At 35.8% G+C, this 23,596-nt stretch overlaps 2 protein-coding genes across 3 annotated transcripts in view; both read left to right on the top strand.

The window, feature by feature from the left end:
• The window catches only part of LOC127874644 (sushi, von Willebrand factor type A, EGF and pentraxin domain-containing protein 1-like), a 496,927-nt gene that overhangs the window by 390,413 nt on the left and 82,918 nt on the right, over positions 1-23,596 (top strand). The gene's annotated exons all lie outside the window — the stretch shown is intronic.
• LOC127874651 (hepatic leukemia factor-like) lies at positions 5,598-6,452 on the top strand. Its single transcript, XM_052419126.1, has one exon. It carries the CDS (start codon positions 5,637-5,639, stop codon positions 6,426-6,428), a length of 792 nt encoding a protein of 263 aa, XP_052275086.1. The 5' UTR covers positions 5,598-5,636; the 3' UTR covers positions 6,429-6,452.

Below are 23,596 nucleotides of genomic sequence, written 5' to 3'. Positions count from 1 at the left end.
ACAATTTAATGCCAACAATTTAATTGGTAGTTTTATCAGACATATAACACTAACACAAGAATGTAAAAGAATAATATAAAAAATATTAAGAAGAAAAGGAAGAAGAAAAAGAAAAAGAAGCAACATGAAAGAGAAGAAGAAGCAGAAGAAGAAGAAGAACAACAACAACAAGAAGAAGGAGAAGAAGAAGAAGAAGAACAACAACAACAACAAGAAGAACAAGAAGGAGAACATGACGAAGAAGAAAAAGAAGAAAAAGAAAAGCATTAAAATAGTTTCATAAGTGCTTTGTTACAAACACGAGGCGGCCAAAATGTTAACGGAAGGAAATGGCACATTATGCCCATGCGCAATCCCATAACATCTACAGCACATATACGTGTTAATCGTGTCGGTCTGACACGGTCACCATTGTTTGTAATTAATTGGTAATGTTATCTACCATGTAACACAACATGCTGACCATCGTCCACTCTGCTTCGCTGACATAATGATAGAGGTTCAAGCTCGCAATATTAACCCTTTGAATGCTGGGAAATTTGTCGTCTGCTAAAATGTCGTCTGCTGAATATCTAAAACGTTCTGTGGCGTCTCATCTGGATCCAAACTGTTTGCAAAGGCCTTAAAAATTCGGTTTAAGCTCGCAATATTAAAGTGATTACAACTAACGCTGGCCTATGAAAAATGACCAGCGCGGCGGTTAGGTCTTAATGGCGTGATGAGTGACTTGTTCTTGTAGCTGTTAGACATACACCAAGAGTTCATGCAAAACGTATATGATTCAATGATTTGTGTACGCCTTAAAATGATACTTTGAAATGACCTTTAATAATCAATATCCAGTGTAATGGTTTCTCTGAAATCATCGGAAATAACGTTTTAACTTTTGTTAAAAAAAGAGTTTATTTTATGCTATGCGATGAATTAGTGGAGAATAGAAATGAATGATAACTCGATCATTTATCTTGAGCGCGAAGGAAATAATAAGGCTGGATCAAAACAACCTGTTTATATTATATGTAAAACCTCACAACAGCTGTACAACCTCGTTGTTAGTGCAACATTTTACACTTTAAACAACAGAAAACAATTATAAATAACTAATAATTGAGCAGCATGGATGCAGAACCAACATCCCTCCCCCTTACAGCAGTGAGCGACAGTTTTGTAATCAATAACTTCAACCCCAATATTAATAAGCGTATTCATTTAACCTCACATTTATTTCGTCAGAGTACACGTGACGGAGAAACCTGTTAGTAATTTAAGTTATATATTTTCGCCATAGAACGTACATGTGTCAACGGTCAGAATGACGAAAAAAATGAAAACAATGAAGTAAAGACAGCGAAATAACAATATCCATAAGTTTAAATGTTGAAGAAGAAATGCATCTGCTGTATCGGTTTTATCTAAACGCACGATGCAGATAAATATAAAAAGAAGACATTATAGTCTATTACACATATGAGTTTCTTAATACCGGTATGTGTTATAGAGTTATCTGTGGCTTTTAGACTGTTGGCGGTGGCAATTGTCGTAAAAATATCGATTTTGAAACACTGAATCGCTCTATTTTTATTTTACTTTTGAGGTATCGAAGTACTAAAACATATATTCCTGGGCTATTGCCGTACTATCACTACGGTTTGTACTGAGTTTTAAACATACACACATACTTATCCATGAACATGTAAACATATTTTGAATATGACAACAAAGAACATTTTCTTGAGAAAAAATAACAAATGCAGGCATAACGTTTCCGTTTTCAACTTTTGGTCTATGTGTTGCAATCTTTGCAAAATGTCCTTTGATTACCGTATAGATGTTAATTATTCTCACTTCAGATCTTAGTTCACTAAATTTTTAAACAATATGTTGTATGTTTCGGTCTAGACCAGCTCTGTTTAATATGACAGGTTTGCATTTCCATTTTATTTCAAAATTATAACCATCGAAAGAAATGGCGGCAGGTTAATTTCGATTAATATCACCCATGATTTTAATGAAAAATGATAGAAATTATCCGGTTTTGACAGTAGAAAATGTACACTGAGTTTAAATAATAAACATTTCAATGGAGTTCATTTACTTTTAATAAAAAGAGTCGTCACATTTTATCAGTAGCGTCACCAGTCAAACTTATAATTCGTGGCGATACAGTGTATTGTACGGTGACCGCGTCGCTGAACCCGCTACATCCCGGGTCATTACGGCTTGACAAAAGGGTGCCCGAATGCGGACAATAACTGGTAAGAGTTAACGGTCCACTTGTAACTGTAAGGTTGCTGCAATTTGCATAAAATACGGGGTTCATCGAAGGTCAGGTCAGGATGAAAGGCAAAACGGGTAACGAGGGTTTTCGGTTACTTTTATTTTTTGGACACCGCGTTTGATCAAGTTGACCGCTTTGTTTAATAATACATGTTGAACGTGTTGCACCAACCGTATTACATTTTTAATTTCAGATTGCCGTTCTGTGATCAGAAGAGGACGCTGTGTATTTTAAAGAGTTCACTGGCATTAACCTGACGCGAACGTTGCAAAAGTCGGAGTCGTAACGATCCTTATCAAAGACGACCTCAAAAGATGCACTTCGGAGGCGCGGCGTAATATGGGTTCTTTTAAAATCAATTGATTTGGTTCTAGTATCATAAAGTTTTATTCAATTCGTTTTGAAAAATCATTTCAAAAGAATAAATCTTACGACTGTCAGATCTAGAATAAATTTCTACAATGTGTCGACAATACGTAACCAGTCTTTGACAAATATGACCTTTGATTTTAACCCTTTGCATGCTGGGAAATTTGTCGTCTGCTAAAATGTCGTCTGCTGAATTTCTAAAATTAGCATTTTTTTCGATTTTTTTCAAAGAATACTATCAGAATAGCAAACAGTTTGGATCCTGATGAGACGCCACGTTCTGTGGCGTCTCATCTGGATCCAAACTGTTTGCAAAGGCCTTTAAAATTCGGTTCCCGCACTGAAAGGGTTAATGAACGAGAATTTACTTACCCATACAACGTTATTCTACAGCATTTAAATACGTATACGATGTATTCTATTACAACCGAAATTTGACTTAAAGGTTACACAGTTATTTGTTTAATCAAAATTAAACCTTTGAACATGTCATAAACGCGAGACGTATAAAATGTTATTATTCAATGAAATTTATGTGTGCACAGTTACACTAGCACACGCGGTGACGTGATCCGTCGAGCCTAAACATAACAGTTGTTCATTTCCCGACACTTACCCGTCAATATCGCCACTACAAAAGGATATTTTGTGTCAAGTCAATGTTTCTTTGGCAAATTGAGTAAACAAATCTTAAAAAAACAACAGTTTTTTCTTACGATACATTTATTTTGATACTGTTTGCTAAACTAATACTGTTGGATGTATGTAAGTCTTTGTCAAATTAAACAAAACGTGCTGTAGAACTATGAATAACTACGAATAAAAATCATATAAATCCTCTGCAGTCAAATGAGACCTACAAAAATGACAAAATATTGTTTGCAATCTTTTTTACCCGTACGTTGAGAGAAAAGGATCGATAGAAGGAAAATGCACCATATTTTATATCTGGCCGTGTACGAAAATAATGTTGCGCAACACACCGGCAAATTTGCTCACCTTCGACAAGATTACTTCATTCCTGTTTGTTTAGTTTATTTATCTTGGGCTCATTTCGCCGTGCTGACCAGGACTGACCCGGCAGTTCAAACACTGTGTTTACAAAAGATGGCCGTTTATATCGCAGTCGTAATGTTACATGGAGTGCCTGGATTTAGATATCAATGCCCACCATTGTCGATGACCAATGGTCAGTGTGGTCAGTATGGATATCGGTATTGAGGCCGGAATGAGGTGTCTGTACACTGTCAACATGGACCTGTTACCAGCCATACAGATTATCTCGTTATGGCAATGCATTTCTGGCTGACATAATATTTGCTTACGAGTTTGAAGGTGTATCTATACACATATAGGTTAAATGGTCAGTACAATTAAGTTACAGTTGATATAATAAGACATAAGTTCTGCTGATTTTATGAATAGTATGCTGCTACTTCTGTTGCTGCTGCTGTTGCTGCTGCTGATGATGATGATTAAGGTGGTGTTGGTGGTGGTGGCGTTGTTGGTGACGATGATTGATGGTAATGATGATAATATTAAGTATGATGATGATTTTCGAATAGACTATACATCATCGATGATTGTGAAAAAGGTGGAGAAATTGATGATAATAATAATGACGAGGATGATGACAAACTATTATTATGAATTATTCTTCGCCATTACTATGTTAAAGATTGCTAATATTAACAATGTCACTGTCAATGTTCACAGTCAGAAACACCATATAATAATAGTCATAATTACAATAATGCCCCGCAAATGGGGATCATTTCGCTTTTAATGCTTGATTTATTCGAAATATGGCTCCAGAAAGAAAACATTTGTGACAAAAGGTTAAATATACACCCCTCCCAACAGACCCGTAACTGTCTATGATTTCTTGCAACAAGAAATTTCAAAAGACCCAAGACTGGCGTATATTATGATGATCGCTGACAGGCAATCCGTAATGATAGGTGTCTTATTGCTATCTTTGCTGTTGTACAAGTTCATCTGTGTTGGCCATCTTTTTCCCCTATCCGTCTCTACATCGAGATGCTATCTGGCCATACACTAAAACATCCTCCGGTCATTTCGACCCCAGAAACTTTTATGTTCAACCGAAGCACGCGCCGTTCTAAATGCTTAGCGCGCGATATATCGGTAAAAGAAAAGCCAGATCGGTCGATAAACGCAATGGTCATTCACGATCGGAAAATGTACGTAATATTATACTTAACGTTACGATATGACCGTAGTGGCGTATCATATATCAATAGATAGTCACGCGAAGTCGTCATCAGATTCATGCGACTAAAATAATTGAACATTTTATTAAAGATGCCCCCCTTGTTCGAGAGTCGAGATATTCGCGTCATCTCCGGCCAGCTTTACGCAGCTGTTGTGCAAATAGGTCACTTAGAGTTCACCGCTGCGAGAAATCATATAAGCTGTGGTCATTGGCTGACCACTACAGTTAGAAATAGTCAGCGGTCAGCGAGTCGAGAGTCATAGTGTACGTAACTTGGTTAACGAGAGTACAGTGAGTGAAAACCGTACGGCTAGAATTTCATGGTCATTTTCATTATACCGCGTGTGTATGTTGTGTTATGGGACTGTTATTCGGACCTGTCGTGTGATTCTGAGTTTGAGTTGCAATTTATGCACTCGGTAAGTACTTAACCTTTTAGCAGAATGCATTAGTAAAAGGCATTTTAAAGCAATGCAAGTCAAAACTAACTTAGATTTATAATCATAACAGTTGACACTTGTCTAGATGCAATGTATTGTAGCTTTTAATGAATGTAAGTGATTTATTAAAGGTTTATACAGAGAATCGTTATTCTAAATTAAACGCATTTGGAAGTAATATATTTCTTCCGGTTTTCCCTGAAGATATATAACTTACGGACATCAGTAAAGTTTATCATATAATGCATCATCGTCGGGCGTTAAACATGTAAATAATTGCCACTAGCATGGTCAACTCAATGTTACAGCTATAATGGCGGACGCGGCTCTGGATCTCTCTGCCAAGTCAACGGCGGTGACAAATTCCGGTGACAGTGTCCGCCGTCCTTTCCCGTACGATACCCCGCCGTCGCCTCGTACACCCCTCAAGAAAAGTTACAAATTCGACGCCGACGACAACGACAGCGATTCGTCGGCACCCAGGTCGTCCAGAAAGCCGGTGTCGGGACCCGTCACAAGCAGCATACGCGATTCGCCGTGTTCAGTCTCAGACACGATTAATGACAAAAATGATTCGCTTCCGTCATCGCCGTCAACTCCTAGCTCCGCCGGCAGACCGTTCAAATCCTATGCAATGGACTCAATGGCTTCTGTGTTTTCGTCGCCATCCGCATCGCTGTTTGCGGCCTCCCCTAGCAGCGTCATGGCGGGACTTCCGGCCGGTTTCGGCCTATCTTCGCTGTATGACGGCACGTCACCTTTTCCGTCCTTTCCCGTCACCCCATTAACGTCTCATCTCCTACAGCGGAAGCGGCGCGCCGAGAGCCGCTCTAGTATCAGTTCCGCCAACGATCCGAATAGTGACGGGGAGGGGAAAAAGTTGACACACGTTCCTGATGAAAAGAAGGATGGCTCTTATTGGGAACGCAGAAGAAAAAACAACGAGGCAGCTAAACGATCTCGAGATAATAGAAGGCAAAAGGAAGAAGAAATCGCGATGCGAGCCGCGTTTTTGGAACAAGAAAATTTGAAATTACGTGCACAAGTGGCCATACTAAAAAACGAAACTGCGAAACTCCATTACATGTTGTATAACCGAATATGATAGAAGACAGCAAAAAGAAACGCATAAATCTGTTGTAATGAACGGAGATTAAATGTGTGTTTTCTTTAGTCTCTATTGGAATTCTAAATGTGCTTATCTCAGGTAGTATATATGTGTTATTGTTTAATTGTTATGTCCATATATCAGGTTCATATTATTGTGCGTGTTTATTTGATAAATGCTCACCCAAAATCCCATTTTACGTAGTTGCGTTAAAAAAAGTAATACACTGCTTTGAACATTTTCTTATGCTGAAACTTAAATTAACTTTGATGTTTACGATATTCTTTACGTTTTGTTATTATTGACTTATACAACGATATCAAATTTAGTAAAGTAATAACGCATTTGGGTGTTTCCAATATTTGTTCAACTGATATCATGTTTCTTGTGCAATTACTGGCATTTCTCTGAGCAACTCTCGACCGTTCAAGTACAGTGTATTGACTTTTTTTAAATACAAAAATCAAATACTTTCAACTCTTCCAAGTAAATATGCAAACATTTGTGAAAGGGACAAAAATAGAAACGAGGGTTTCGTGAGGTTATATGAAATATTTTAGGGCGAGTGTTGGTGCAAATATGCGACGTAAACGGTCTGTATACTCTCCTTGACAACGGAGACTTAATATGTATGGTTAAATTTTGTATTTGATTTTCTTATCTATTTTTGCTTTTTATACTTGAAAATATCAATATTTTAACGTTATATAATTTATATGAGAAAGAAGCTTTCACAATATTTTTTGTCAATTTTCAAGTGTCTTTAATAAAAAAACTGATTTTCGATAGTAATTTGAAATCTATTTGCCTTGTTACTTAAAAAAATGGATATCCTAACCCTCTTTTACACTTGATGTCTTCAAAATTTATCATTTCTACTGAAAGAACAATGGAGCACATAAATTATATGTGTGCTTTTATTTTTATCGTGGCACTGGTGTTGTATTCATTCATACTTCTTTATCTAGTAATGCTGTTACTTTTAATGGTAACACTTACATATGAAAAGCTAAACCGTTATTTATTGTTTTATTTTATTTTTTCAATAGTGCTCTGAAGATAATATGAGTCGCGTTCTGAGAAAAGTGGGTTTAATGCATGTGCGTAAAGTGTCTTCCCAGATTAGCCTGTGCTGTCCGCACAGGCTAATCAGGGACGACACTTTCCGCTTTATCCGTATTTTCGTGTAGAAGAGACTTTCTTTAAACGAAAAATACTATTAAAGCGGAAAGTGTCGTCCCTGATTAGCCCGTGCGGACTGCACAGGCTAATCTGGGATGACACTTTACGCACATACATTAAGCCCCGTTTTCTCAGAACGCGACTAATATTTAGTTTTGATGACTGAATTTTCTATCGTAAACATGCATTGTATAAAGCAGTAAAAATATCAAACACACTCTTATTTCCAGAAAATGCTATTTAAATGCATACAAGCTATGCTAATATAGATGCAGTCATTTTGAAGTAGACATAAAGTAATTGAGTGATAAACGGTGTCCATTTTGTAAAAGATATCAAAATCAAAGACAATATTGTATTTGGAGAACAAATTATGTTATGATCGTTTTTTAAATCTCCTTTATGCAAAACAAAGGGAAAGTAAAGAACAAAATTGTATTCGGATAAAAGAAAACATTGTGAATATTATACTACAAATATTACGTCAAAACTTTTAATACATTAAAGGCCATTAGAATCAAATGTAAAGTATTGTTTGTCATAGTCAGAAACTCTCAGGGATTTACTGTTCATTTCTGAGAAAAATATTATTCACATATTCCTTTCGTGTCATCATACCATATTTTGCATGCATCATAGTCAGCGATAAATTATTTTACTTGTGTATGTGTGTGATTCATAAGTGCTTTTTTGTTAGAATCTCATATTTCTGTGCTATATAATTGTCTTGTTCTGACATGTATGTATTCAGAAATTATTATTTAGACGATGTACACAAAAGTGGGAACCAATTTTTCGTTTTGTGTATATGGGAACATTTCAGTCTGTCAAAGACTTTGGTATAAACACATACACATTACTAAAATTGTCAAAGTCTTCACTTTTCAGTGCTCCAGCTAGGATTTTAAAAGGGCATGGGGGGGGGGGGGGGCTTTTTTTTTCAAAAGGGCACTTTGGACGCGCAGCATTTTGTCAAAAGGGCACTTTCGAGCGCGCGGGCATTTCTGGAATGCTTCCTCTTGCATGTTAATTTATATGTTATAAATAATTTTTAGAATATAATATATATTATTATTCCCATATTTATTAAACAATTCAAATATAATGTCTACAATGAGGAATAAATTAATATTGCAATGTAGTGTAATAAGAGATTTATAAAACATCATATGTGAAAAAAAAATAAGGGCAGGGGGGGCCTAGGAAGGGCAGGGCGGAGGTTCGGGAGGGTAGGGCGGGGCGACCTTCAATTTAGGTCTAGCTGGAGCACTGCTTTTATTCTCCTTTTCAAGATTTTTTTCGTGGAATTGCATACTATGTTAACATCTGAAACAATCGCATTTACAAGTGTGAGCAAATGAGGAGTGGTTGAATCAAAATCTTAATATATGTGTTAATCCAGTAGATTTTTACGAAGTTTATTATATGTACAATTGTTATTTTTTGTAAATCACATACGATGATTAAAAATATGCGAAATATGTATACAAGCGTTTTGAATTCGTTTGTTTAACCAGCGATTGTGTTAAGTTTTATGTGATGGAATATAGGCGGAACAAAAGGAGACGAAGCTAATCGAGATACCGATAGATGATGATGATGATGATGATGATGATGATAATGATGATGATGATGATGATGATGATGATGATGATGATGATGATGATGATGATGATGATGATGATGATGATGATGATTGATGATGATTGATGATGATGATGATGATGATGATGATGATGATGATGATGATGATGATGATGATGATGATGATGATGATGATGATGATGATGATGATTAGAAGTAATAGTAGAAGAAGTGGCGGTAGCAATATAAGTAGTAGTGGTAGAAGTAGAAATTGTAGTGGAAGAAGTAGTTGTAGCAAACATGGCAGGAGTAATATTAGCATTAGTAGAAGAAGTGGTGGTTTTACGAGTATGTGGATAGTAGCGAATGAAAAAAACAAGCGTTTTTATACTTATAATTGGTAAGAGTACATATATTGCGCATACACTCGTCAAGTTCGTTGCGGTGTTGACCAGTACTCAGATGGAAACAGATGTCGTTTCTAATGCTGGTAAATACGACTTTAATGACTCGCATATTTACATAAGAATCTTAACACTTCGGGAGAAGGTACGACAAATACTTTAATGCGGATCTAAAAAAAATAACCCAAGACATTAATATTTCATAGCGTAATATTCTATTTAGACAATCCACAGTATTTTGCCTAAATGGGATTACAAGCTCAAAGATTGCGGTCACGTCTTTGTCTCACATTGTTTGAGGGTGCTTAATAAACGTAACAATTCAATACATTACGTCTCCATACGCAGGGTCATGACCGTGAGTGTTAAACCGGTTGCACAATGGTTACCCAATATAATTGATTAACTACCCGCAAACGTTTACAGAACATTGCATAACTTAAACGAGTGAACTCTAGGCCGATAAAGGGTCTACTAATAATTTCAATAGCATTAATACATTGCATAATAAAACATTCATTAGCAGATCCGTGTCGATGATTTTACAACTTCGAAAGTTGATGTGATATTAGCTAAATAGTGGTGGCAAATCTGGGAATGGGGTTGAAAAGAACAGCTTACTCAAAAATGCTGAAACACCTGCAATTTAATCCATTTATGCCTAGTGGACTCTCCCATCATTTCTAAATTGCATCAATTTATTTCCAAAATTAGGGATGTCCAGTAAAATTATTTCAATATTTAGAATATGTCTTACAGAAATTCCTTTAAGCAAACAGCGCAGACCCTGATGAGACGCCGCATTATGCGGCGTCTCATCTGGGTCTACGCTGTTTGCCAAGGCCCTTTTTCAAGACGCTAGGCATAAATGGGTTAATTAAGCATGATCATGTAGCAAGCCTTCTTCTTGTAAGTGCTGTGCGCATTCACCACATAGTCTTGCTCATGATAAAGTATGGACAGACAGACGTGTTGAAACACGTGGATCTTAAGCGTTTTAATATTAAAGACATAAAGCTAAAAGCTACGATATTCATAAAAAGGTTTCAATTTTGTGTCAGTCTCATTATGTGTAAATTCATATTGAATAATTATAATTAGAAATGCTCTTAAACAAAAGCTTATCGAATCATTTTCGACATTTGAGGCAAATTTGCCCTTTTGAAATATGATAATCCAAATAATATAACATGTACTGTGCTCGTGCGGTTAAGAACGCGCTAGAATACGTCAACAAAAGTAAATATCAATCGCATTCTGATAAATGAATTGTATTCAAAATATGGACTAATTTGCGCAATTCAGTCTTTATTTTTAAAGATTATATTTTAAAAATACAGCTAATAATTATAACATCTTATTTTACCATGGTTTTTGCCTTTTCCTGCGTCAATGTATGCGAAACTGTCACATTTTTTTGGTTAATTTATGATCTTCTTAATAACCCACTTTTGTGTTAACCTTGTCGACGAGAGGCAAGCTAACTCGTGTTCCCATGTGATGCCCATCACTAGCGTTCACGTAATCTCAATGCAAAATACGCCCATCTTGTGTAATGAACGTAATGGACGCTTAATTAGCGATGACATGCGCATTATTGCCTAATTGGTTTTTAATTGCGTAAGGAGGTCAATGTTAGGTATTTAATGTTGACGAATAGACTGCCATCACGATACCGAATGTCAGAAGGGAAGATATACGCCACTATAACTGTTAACACATTCTATAACTATTTTTAATTATATGTGTCTTGTTCTGAGAAAACTGGGCTTTATTCATGTGCGTAAAGTGTCGTCCCAGATTAGCCTGTGCAGTCCGCACAGGCTAATCAGGGACGACACTTTCCGCCTTAACTTGATTTTCGGTAAGGAGAGACTTCCTTGAAACTAAAAATACCTTAAAAGCGGAAAGTGTCGTCCCTGATTAGCCTGTGCGGAATGCACAGGCTAATCTGGGACGACACTTTACGCATATGAATTATGCCCAGTTTTCTCAGAACAAGACACATATAAACACTACGACGACTGTATTTGCTGGTGTTCATATTGCATAATACAAAGTGTATAAATGTGTACTTTTGGCAATTTGGTGTGATAAGTGAAATGTCGATAAGAAAATGAAATAATTAATTTGGTTATGTTTAGATAAATAATTAACAATCAAGACTATTAGTAAAAAAAAATGTGTTTGTAAAAAGATCGACCATACTGAGTTTATGTGAAAATTTGGCACTTAGTTTAATACTGTTATTTTTTAGAACATATAGAAGAAAACATACGAATCTATGAAGACAACGCATATAACAAATAGTAAGACTAAGACGTATTAATATTTATTTTTTCGTGTCAGCATAAATAGATATTAGTCACCGAAATTAAAAATTTATAGGAAAACTAGTGTTCAGAAATCTTGCCATGCATCCGCCGCTATCGGACAACCTTTTAATTCGCTGCTTGGGGTTTGAAAGCGAAAATAATTGCCTTAACCATTTACATAATGGGAAATTTGTCGTCTGCTAAAATGTCGTCTGCTGAATTTCTTAATTTAGCATTTTTTTCTCTTTTTTTTCAAAGAATACTATCAGAATAGCAAACAGTTTGTATCCTGATGAGACGCCACGTTCTGTGGCGTCGCAACTGGATCCAAACTGTTTGCAAAGGCCTTCAAAATTCGGTTCCAGCACTGAAAGAGTTTAGAAAGTACTATCGAAGTTTGTTCACAATATAAGAAAAAGTTTGAAAACAAGCTCATGAAACAGAGAGTTGAATAATGCAGGATATAATATATGTATATGCGTATGTTATTCAAGTCCTTCCTTAAAGCACGTCTAAAATATTGCAAATAGCTATTGGATTGTTAATCTGAAGTTTCCTCCAATGAACAGTCGATTTCGAAATTACTGTTCCACACAGCAGTCGCTTTAACTCATTTATGCCTAGCGTCTAGAAAAACAGGCATTGGCAAACAGCGTAGACCCAGATTAGACGCCGCATGATGCGGCGTCTCATCAGGGTCTGCGCTGTTTGCTTAAAGAAATTTCTGTAAGAAATATTCAAAATATAGAAATAAATATACTAGACATCACTAATTTTGGAAATAAATTGATTCAATTTAGAAGGATGGGAGTGTCCACCAGACATAAATCGGTTAATGTGATTTACATGTGAAAATTACCAGCTGGCCTATCACAATAGCATTTAAAGCCCATAAACACTCAGAATCAACGAACATTTTGTACACTATTTCGAAAAATAAAGTTAACACATATTAAATCAATGTTCCTTATAGCAATAGCAAAAATTGCAAAGCTATATGTGGTCTGGTAACATAGATTTAACAAGATACAAAATGCTATTTTTTGTTTTGTTTTGTGTGTTAATATATTCAACTAATGTCCATGAACCTTGTTAGTGTTCGGGTGTCATATGAATAGATCTCGTTGCAGGAAATTAAAATGGAATGAATTGCGCCACAATTTTTTTTATATAAAAACCAGCATTTTGTTTATCGTTAAATCTATGCTACCATACCACGTCTAGCGTTGAAATGCTGCCTATGGCTATAAAGAACACTGATTGTGTATGTGTTATCTTAATTTTAGGAAATATTTTGCGAAACATGTTCGTTGGTTTCAAGTATTTATGTTACATAAATAATGCAATAGTTAAGTATTATATAAATAGATACACACACATCCATGCCATTATGCTTTGAAAACTTCAAATTGAACTTGAATTTCATTACTTCTAATTTTTGAAGTTTTAACTCAAAATATTTGGAATTGTTATGAATTAATTTATGTAAAATGATAATAATGTTAAATATGCCCCGCGCGTGAGACTTAACCCATTTATGCCTAGCGTCTAGAAAAAAGGCCTTGGCAAAAAGCGTAAACCCAGATCTGGGTCTGCGCTGTTTGCTTATAGGAATTTTTGTAAGAAATATTCTAAATATAGAAATAAATATACTAGACATCCCTAATTTTGGAAATAAAGTGATCCAATGTAGCAGGATGGGAAAGTCCACAAGGCATAAATGGATTAATATCGTAGTTCGGTGTCCGATAATGCCGTTGAAGCGAGTATTGATGAGCATTTTTCTGTCAATACAAAATGCACGTTTGCAACTTAACTTGCAACATGTTTGTTCCGTAAAACTAACTAACTAAATATCGTAGACATGTTTCGCGGAATATATAAATATTCCCCTAGGCCCTACCCCCTCGAACATGTGCAACTACATGCTTATTAGTTTTATTTTACATCGGTAAGAAATATTTGCTATGTTGGCATTGATTCTTACACAACTTATTTGCATAGCTCTATCAAATAATATATGGACTGATGTAATTCTATCATAAAATGATACTGTCTTTTGTATGTAATCATTATATGTGTTAAATATCCAAAGCTTTGAACCCTTTTTGGTTGAATACATATTAAAATATAAAAATCACCGCACATGCAGGTTACTGGGTCGGTTACGTAACGTTACGTCAGTTACTGGGCCAGTTACGTCGCAATCCATCACCGAGGGGTAACGCGTTGCTATTTTGACTTAATTAATATTAGGCCCTTCAAAAGTGCTTCTAGAGTTTATCGTCCACGGGCGGGTAGGTATTCGGTTGCATGAACGGGAAAACAGGTTATTGATAATGTGAACAAGTTAAAAAGTGTAAAAGCAATGCTTAAAATGATCCATTTGCCGAAAATGCACATACGGTTCGATACGAAAACGTTAATAATTAAATTAAATTAAATTAATTAAAAAACATATATATGTTAAAGATTTTTCTTTAGTCGCTTAAAAAGGCTTAAACGTCTGTAAAATTGTTGCCAGTGTTGTTGTTGTTTTTTTAATTAATTTTTTAACACTTCCAAAATTCTCATTTGAATGGTAATTTTTTGCAACAACTTCATTGTTTTAAGCGTTGCGGATGGGTTGTTTTATATGTTTTTTTTTTAATATTTTGTATTCCGCTTTTAAGACGTGCCTTCAAAAATGTGTCTAGTCTTGTAGATCTTAAAAGATTCTGTTGTTTGTTTACACCCATATACAATCTATACTGATCCTCTGACATCGTTTTGATTACTTTACCAAAGTAGTAAACTGCAAGCCAATATTGCAGTAATTTTAATATAGAATTACTTTAGTAAACTAACTCCACAATATGACGCTTATATTTATAGTTCAGCGTGCTTAAATTGTTCAATGAAAATGTAATCAGAGACAAACTTTTGTATTGGCTTGTTGCTTGTGGTTTGCTGCCTGGATGGTAGGTGTCGAAAAGTCACGGGGACCCTAAAAACAAGATCAAATTTGTATGGCTCGTGTCCATCAGAGCGCAATCAGACGTAACAATGATATTGGGCTAGATACAACTATATTGGAGTTATTGGTATTATTAATGATCGTTAGAAGGCACATAGTACTGTTTTGCACCAAGGGGGCGTTATCATGTAAAAAATAAACTCAACGACAGCAATTCTTATTAATTAGTATTATTGATCTTGAATTGATATTCGAACATGTGTTATAACAATATTGTTTTCAAATGTAACCGGTGCATACCACTGACTTCGTTCGCATGTACATCGGACTTGGTTTATGCATAACATATCATAACGTCGTATCAATCAGATACAATGTATTAACCTCTGAAAAGCCAGCTATCATACTGGTACTAAAGGCCATAGCGTGCCCATAAGCATCTTTAAGCCATTAAACGGACAAGAGTTCTTTCATTTCAAAGCCGGCAATAATTTTAATATAAATACCGCGCAATCATTAATTACACTAACAGACGAAGACTTCAACTGCCATCGCTACAGGGATTTAGGTCGGGGAGCCTCACCGGCACGGGGAATTCGTGCATCTGGCCAATGATGTAACCATCTTGCCCGTCTAACATCGTCTTGAATATGAAATTGCAATTATTTCACTCGATTGCAGTAAAGCACGCCCATTTATCATGCATTAGCGAATGCGCGCTGTTCCGCATGATTACCAGGATGTGACAAGGCGCTGGTCATCGCAGGTCGAGTAGTGCACCGGACATTTCAACGGTCAAGATGGCATCCAGCTAAGGAACTGAAATAGCAGACCCAGGCATCACAACATGAGGCATGCACTGGAATTTCTTTGACACTTGACAGCATTCATCGTGTCGCCAAGTGAGGCACTTTGAAATCGGTGCCCGTTACATTAATTTATGGAACTTGCTCAACACTCGGGAAGTCATCATGCCAGACTAATTTTGTTTAGTCTTGGCGGCAAAGATCTTGCTGACCATGATTGCGTTCTAAACCCCAAAACCACAACTTCCATGGGAAAATGAGCACGAAAATAAGCGTATCGATATTCCAGAAACATCAAACATGACCATTGCATTACATGTACACCCTTAATGAGAATAATACGGCTGTAAATTACACGTTGCCATACCTTCATTTGGATTGTTATAATCAAAACTTATACATTTGTAGAAACATTTACGGGCATAACGTCATTTTGTCAACTCTTCTTAAAAGAAATGCCTAGAAAGTTATTGTTCAAATGGTTTAAATGTGTAAATGTTCACTTTACCGTGTACATCTAGAAGTGAGTTTAATGCGCATGTCCGCGCACGCGCGTGGTCGACTATCAGCACGTGTCATCGGAATAATTTCAAATTAGATACGAAACTTCTCCAAATATCACCGCTTGATAGCTTTGATAAAACATTTCTTCGGCTATAAATCAAATGCATTCCCTTTGAGTCCTTCTCGATTCGGCTTTTGATAATTTGATGAACTTTATTGTAGCTGATGGCCGTATAAATATGTGTCTTTAGTGAATATTAATGTATCTTTCTGATCGCTTATTAAGATAAATTTAACGTTTGGATTGCCACGTGTGATTTTACACGTCAACAAAGCGCTAAAAATGATTTGTAAATCTTGTCATAGGTCAGGTGCGACGAATAAAGACACATGTATACGTTTTAACGTATGCTATATTTAGCAGTTCTGTTGTGAATATGAATCATACTTGTTCCTTATCCTTAATTCCGGCAATTGCGGTAGTAATAGCTCTTATGAAGAGTGAGTAAGGAATGTATTTCAAGCATCGAGAAAGAACCCGCCTTGTCTTAATCTAATACTTACCTGCTTTTGTATAAAACCCGGATTTTTTACTTTTCCGTTATGCTGCTTTTACGTTTAGTAGAGAGTCGTTTCCATGTCATACACAAAATACACATTCATTCAGCGATACGATCAATTAAATGTAGGCACATATTTGCATGTAATTCATTCTCAAACGTATATTCGCTTCAGATATAAACCTTACTAAGTTTTTGAGCCTAAACAAATTTTATGAAACATTGTTAGTAAAATCAATATATAACAGTATTTATAGTCCAATATTAGGAATTTAGTATTAGTTTATTAAAGAATAAAAAGTAATGAATCAATGTGGCCATATAGCGCCCAGTTGCTGGAGGAGTCTAACGTGAGATCTAAAATGCAAAATCTCAGATTGCACCATCGAGTTGGGCCGGGATAGCGTACAAATACGTAAGTACCCTAAATTCATAGCACATTGCGGATCTTTTAAAGTTACATTTCTTTGGAAAATCTTTCGGTTACTGTCGTGAGATGTAACACACGTTGTGAAGAGCAAAGAGTAAAGAAGGAGTAATAAAGCGTTTGAGAAAAATGATGATCGAGATACATGTATCTGAAAGAACAACTGCGTAAGATAACTGTTATATGTTCAAACAAAAATGCCAGCACCAGCTTCAGTTCGGTAATCTATATTATATAACGTCATAGGCACCAGATGCCAATTAAGATAAACTTTACGTAGAACAGGTCGAGCGTAGGTGAAGTTGCGTGAAACGCTGGGCAACATCATATATTTCATGTTATATCGATGGGAAACACGCTGATGGTATTTCCGGGAATATTACACCAGCAGTCCGCTTGATCAAACACGAAAGATAATACTATAGGAATCATCTTGTAAGTATTTATGCGATAGAAAAACATTTGCAGGATTTTGTTTAGTCCCTAGAAACGATTTCGAAACTAAGTAATGTTAAGGCGGAAACAACTTAATGTGTGTCTCATCCGATCAAGTTACATTTCCAGGGGAAAGTTTCCTTGTACGCATTGCTCGCCAATTTGATGTTTTCAATACGGATTCAGTAAATTTCAAAGACCAAAATGACAAGCTCTTTATACAAGAGCCAAGCAGGTACAAAGCAACACAGAGCTATATAAATATATATTTTTATAACTCGCATTAAATTCACATGTTAAATTGTTCATGTACCCACCCCTGCAGCATTTTACTACACCATCACGTACGAAAGGAATGTACTCTATTCACATTCTAATTGTAAATATGCTGAGCACGTGGGTCAAATAATAGCAACCATGATTTTCCGAAAAATCCACATGAGGTTATAATCTGGGGCGTTCATGAAAGTATCTAAACGATGCTCAATCTAAATGAGCCTTTGATTTTTCAATCCTTTCTGCACTTTTGTTGTTTAAGTCACAATGTCTGTTCGTTATAACATGAATATCATAAGCATATTTCGGACTACAGTTAATATTTCCATCCTACCTCGAGGCCTTCAAACTCGGTTCACATCACTCTACTCGGGATACAATATTGTTTATACTCCTCAACTGTCTATGATAAGTAATAATATGCGATGTATTTGTTTGTAGCCATTGATGGAGGTATCAAGATAAGAATTAACTATTTAAAAACAAAGAGTTGAGCAGTTGTTTAAGTTTGGGTAAAATGGAAACCAAGTTGATACCAAATGATGTTATGGCTTATCTTAAAGGGGCCTTTTCACAGATTTTGGCATTTTTTTAACTTATTCATTAAATGCTTTATATTGATAAATGTAAACATTGGATCATAAAAGCTCCAGTAGAAAATCACGAAAAAAAATAAAAAAAGGAAAAGAACATTGCCCGGAGCAGATTTCGAACCAGTGACCCCTGGAGTCCTGCCAGAGTCCTGAAGTAAAAACGCTTTAGCCTACTGAGCTATTCCGCCGAGTACACATTCTTGACGTATTTTATACCTTATATAAGCAATCTTCGTAGTTTCACAAAATTTAACGACAAAAACAGAACTCTCCAAATTATTCAATCGTTTCGCGTTGCAACGCTTTATAATTTTTAGGTTTTAAAATCGTCAAAAGATGCATATAATGGCTATATTAGAGCATGGTTAATGTTCAGTATTACTGTTTCCTCACAAATATCATAACTAAAACGAAAACTTACGAATCTGAAACAACTTTTTTCAATTTTGTCAATTTACCAAAGCGTGAAAAGATCCCTTTAAAGCAACATTCATTAAGACTTGGTTTTATAGTTCATGTATCATTCACATTCCTTTCACAGCGTAGCATGTCTCACTTATTAACCAATTATTTTATGTGAAATATCTAAAGGTGTGATAACTGTAAGTATCTAATTTCGTTCGTTTTTGTCAATTATCGATTATCATTGGTTTCTTTAATTATCAAAAGGTACACTCGAAAACGTACTGAAATTAATTCCGGAAGCAAATGGTACTTTTTAGAGACGCAGCACACACGCGATCTGCCCCCATTAACATACAACCATTAATAAATGAAGAAATACATGGTTAAATGCTATTATCAAGCGAAGGCATGTATGCCAAATCAAAGCATCAGCGAAAGTGTATTGTCAGTGAGTAACCGTGCATTATTTAGTATATGGTTATACAATTTAGATAGAATTACGTAAGAAATAATAAGCTTATTTCATTACTTCACCTGCCTGGTTGAACTGACCTACAGGCCTAGCGATCTCGTGCGTAATGAGTGTTTGTCTTGGCTAAACCCATTCATGCCTAGCGTCCTGAAAAAAGGACATTGCAAACAGCGTAGACCCAGATGAGACGCCGCATGATGCGGCGTCTCATCTGGGTCTGCGCTGTTTGCTTAAAGGAATTTCAGTAAGTTATATTCTAAATATAGAAATAAATATACTTGACATCCCTAATTTTGGAAATAAATTGATCCAATTCAGAAGAATGGGAGAGTCCACTAGGTATAAATGGGTTAAATGAGGCTGTATCATGCGCTGCCAGAAAAATTTCTTCAGAAACGGTTACGGTGGCCTGTGTAAAAAAGGTATGTATCTTCATGTTACAAGCTTATTCCATATCATCCTGTAACAAGCTTATTCCATTCAATGTACATACCGAGGTTTATTTATCGCTAGAGTGGAAAGTTTGGTATATTATATACAATTTTGCGCGATACATGCATGAACGCAGAGTGGCAGTGTAAGATCGTTGCCAGAGGGACACCTGATCAAACCTTTGGTAGCCAGTGGTCATTTTCAATTATCTTGATCGTGGTGTGGTACATCAATGCGGTCATCGTTACGGATTTAATCAGGCGACTGTTGTAACATGACTTTAATAAGATCCAACAAATCATCTGTATGCGATTGTTATCGATCTGTCTTCAAGCGTTTGGTTACGATTCGAATACGAATTTATTATGCATAAAAACGAATGACCGTAAAATTACACCATCGTTTTACTATTGGCATTTTAGATAAAGTGTAATGCGACGAGAATGATAAGCAAGTGAAAAACATTTGCATGACTGTGACTGTATTATATTTGAAACTAATAGTGTTGCACAGACGCTTGACTTGAAATATCGTTTGAATGGAAGTATTATAACGAACAAAGTACAAAATAAAACGCATTGAAATAGGTAAACTACCGGTAATATCGATGTGGTAATCATTAAATTGTATAATTACCGTTCATGTTATTGACGATGAAATATCTTGATTACCGTTAATTATTATTTCATGTCCATTATATGAATAGGTGCGTAAAGTGTCATCCCACATTGGACTGTGCAGTCCGCACAGACTAATCATGGATGACTTTTCCCGCTTTAATGGATTTGTTTGTTTCAAAGAGGTATCTTCTAAAGAGAAATAAGGTGAGGTCGGAAAGTGTTTTGTCTGGGGCGACAGTTTACGAACATGCAAGTCCAGTTTTCAGAGAACGAGGCTTAATTGTAACGTTAAACTTATTTGCTTGTATTTGTAACAGGCATTATGTGTCATCAGAGGCATAACAAGCCGTGGTTATGTCATATACATACGTCTGTTTACATAATATTTCTTTTAGTTTTACGCAGAAAAAAATGTATATTGTATTCAAGTCTTGAATACAGAAGCGTAAGTTATCATAAACAGATCCAACCCAGTTTATGTTTTGGTACGATCTCAAATTACGGCGTCTTATTAAAAATGCCGAAAATCCTTCATTTGAACGTAATTATACAACTGCAGTAATATGTTACCATTAAAAATGAAGACTGAAAATTCAGTAATATGCTTTCCATTGGAACTCGGGAATAAAAATGCAATAATATGCTACGTGAAAAGTGCCACTTATCTCAATCGCATCAATTACTGAAACAGATGAAAATTTTGACAAGCAAGTTTCAATACTTATAATTATGAGTCCGCCAGGGTCAAGCAAACACAGACTTTTCTAAGATCATATGATTGCCGATGAATCAGGCTTTTGGTTAACTGGGGTGAAAGCTATCAAATGCATCTTACAAAGACCCCGGCAACACAGACATAAAACTGGTAAAAACGTTCAAACACTGATAGATTCAAGACGGACATGCGACTGTTGGCTGTAACAGATATACATCTTGGGCATGACCGTCATAAAACACTAGGTTAGGTCGAAAGTGAAAACGTCGCTCAATTTCATGTGAATTATTAAAAGAGGAAAGTCAAAAGTTTAAAGGTTACAAAAGGTTTATAACATTAAAAGTGAAACACCGGATGAATTTCTGTGTTATTTTGACGGTTATCATTTTTACAATCAATTGTGGTAGAAAGTTCACGCAGAAGTTGAGATGACAGCTAATCATGAATAGTCTTTACGCGTAATCATGAGGCAATTATAATTATCTGAAAATTTTTACGATAAGAATGTCATTTTCGCGCTCTAAAATTACTCGCGTCGTGCCTAATCTGTTCCGATAACGCAATCTGGCTTCTCCTATTGGATAATCATGGGTCTGATAAGCCACGCCGTCGTGAGTTATTGGTTAGCGAAGACGGACGCTTGTTAGACAACCATTACGGAGATAATTAGCGAATAAAATTCAGAGCTCATTACAGATAATTTCCGATATTTTTCAGAACCATGTGCATCGGGTACAGACTCCGATATGGTGCGTCCACGCAACCACCATGGCTCAAATTAAAACTGGAACATGTAATATGGCGTCAGATTAGAAACCAATATCAGGCATTCTTGTGATATTAACTAGTAACGTAAATTCTTCTAAAGGCACTCTCATTTTTTTTTTGCTTTTCTAAAGCTATTAACAAACCACAGTTGTGTGCCAATTATTTCAGCATTCCGGTTTCGATTCCAATGGTAATGGCTGCCCGTAGAGTTCTGCAAACAATCAGGCAAACATGCAAACACACGTGGGGTCATAACAAGGCTAAATGACGGGGTTGGTTCCTTTGATGGTACGGCGCCTGGTTCCCATACGTCACAGACACACCTGCCGCGGGATTTCCATGCAAGATGTTGACCCGTGATATGATTGGCAGGTCATGGGGAATGACTTATAGCCAGGATATGTTTTACATGTATTAACATGGAAACAAATGTAAAATGTCGGTCTCGTTTTTCGTTTTTCACGTGTCATTGAAAGTTAAAACTCAAAATAGATCTTATGTTAATTTTTCGCAGTTGAGGAAATTTTAAAGAACTCACGAATTTGAAATTACAAGCCGCAATATCAGATTGTTTATCTGTATAAATAAAGATGGCGACTTATGGACATTCAGCGCGAATACCTTAATATTTTACCTGTGGGGTTGTAAGTGAAAAGGAACAACATTGTGCCTAATGCGAAAACTTGATGTTGCATTTACGTTCAATATAATGTATCTAAACCGTTTACGGCATCGACCACCTGACGTTATAAATACGAATCGTGTTGTAAAATGCATGCGTCTTATACATAAAAACAATTCGTACTATCGATGTTATATCTCGCTTTAAAACGAAGTAACCATATTATCGCTCACGTATTAAAGCGAGATTATACGATTTGTGTATGTGTTAAATGGTAATATAATGATAAAAATAAGTTACAATAACACAAAAATGGCAAGAAAAAGTATACATAAAGACGAATTTCATAAAACGCAGCAAGGACAAATTAGCGCCCCGAGCCGATTGTGGCGAATATATTTCGTACATATTTTCCTACAATAACCGAATCATTCGTCTTTTTACTAGGATCGGAGTTAGTGTTCGTGTGTCGTATGTATAGATATCGTTGCAGGAAATTAAAAAGATCAGTAAAACACAATCGTGCCTTCGTGTCGTATGAACGAATCTGCATTTAACTAAATTTAGATTCACATCGTACATGCATGATATACATGCTTGCGAATTCGACTGTACATACATTTTCGATTTCAGAATTAAATATCTGGTTTATTTCGCGTTTTTAATACATGTTCTTCTTAACTTTTATTTTAATTTAAATTGAAATATGTATAATAAGTTTTTTTACACATTTTATATCAATTCATAAATATTTGACAAAATCGTATAATCTCGCTTTAAAACAACTATTTATTTAGCCTACATGAGCGCTCAATAAATAGTAATTACTAAGATTCCATTCACGAGGAACTTTTCGATCAAAAAGTGCACATACTCGTTGAGCAAGCGTTTAGTTTCGATAATTTTAAATACTAGTCAATGGTGAAATTATATTCGTAAACGTACGGTGTATGTTAATTTCATTTGAATTGCAATTAGGTTGTGAATCTTTACAAGCGAGCCTTTTATCAACCTTTTCACCTGATTCTGACCAACGTATAATGTTTAAAATAGTTCACCAAACTATACTACATTTTTGAAAAGAGTTAT

Source organism: Dreissena polymorpha, chromosome 3 (genome assembly GCF_020536995.1).
Source record: "Dreissena polymorpha isolate Duluth1 chromosome 3, UMN_Dpol_1.0, whole genome shotgun sequence".
Taxonomy (NCBI): Eukaryota; Metazoa; Mollusca; class Bivalvia; order Myida; family Dreissenidae; genus Dreissena; species Dreissena polymorpha.
The sequence above is the reverse complement of the archived record's forward strand: the minus strand, read 5'-3'. Positions and strand labels throughout refer to the sequence as shown.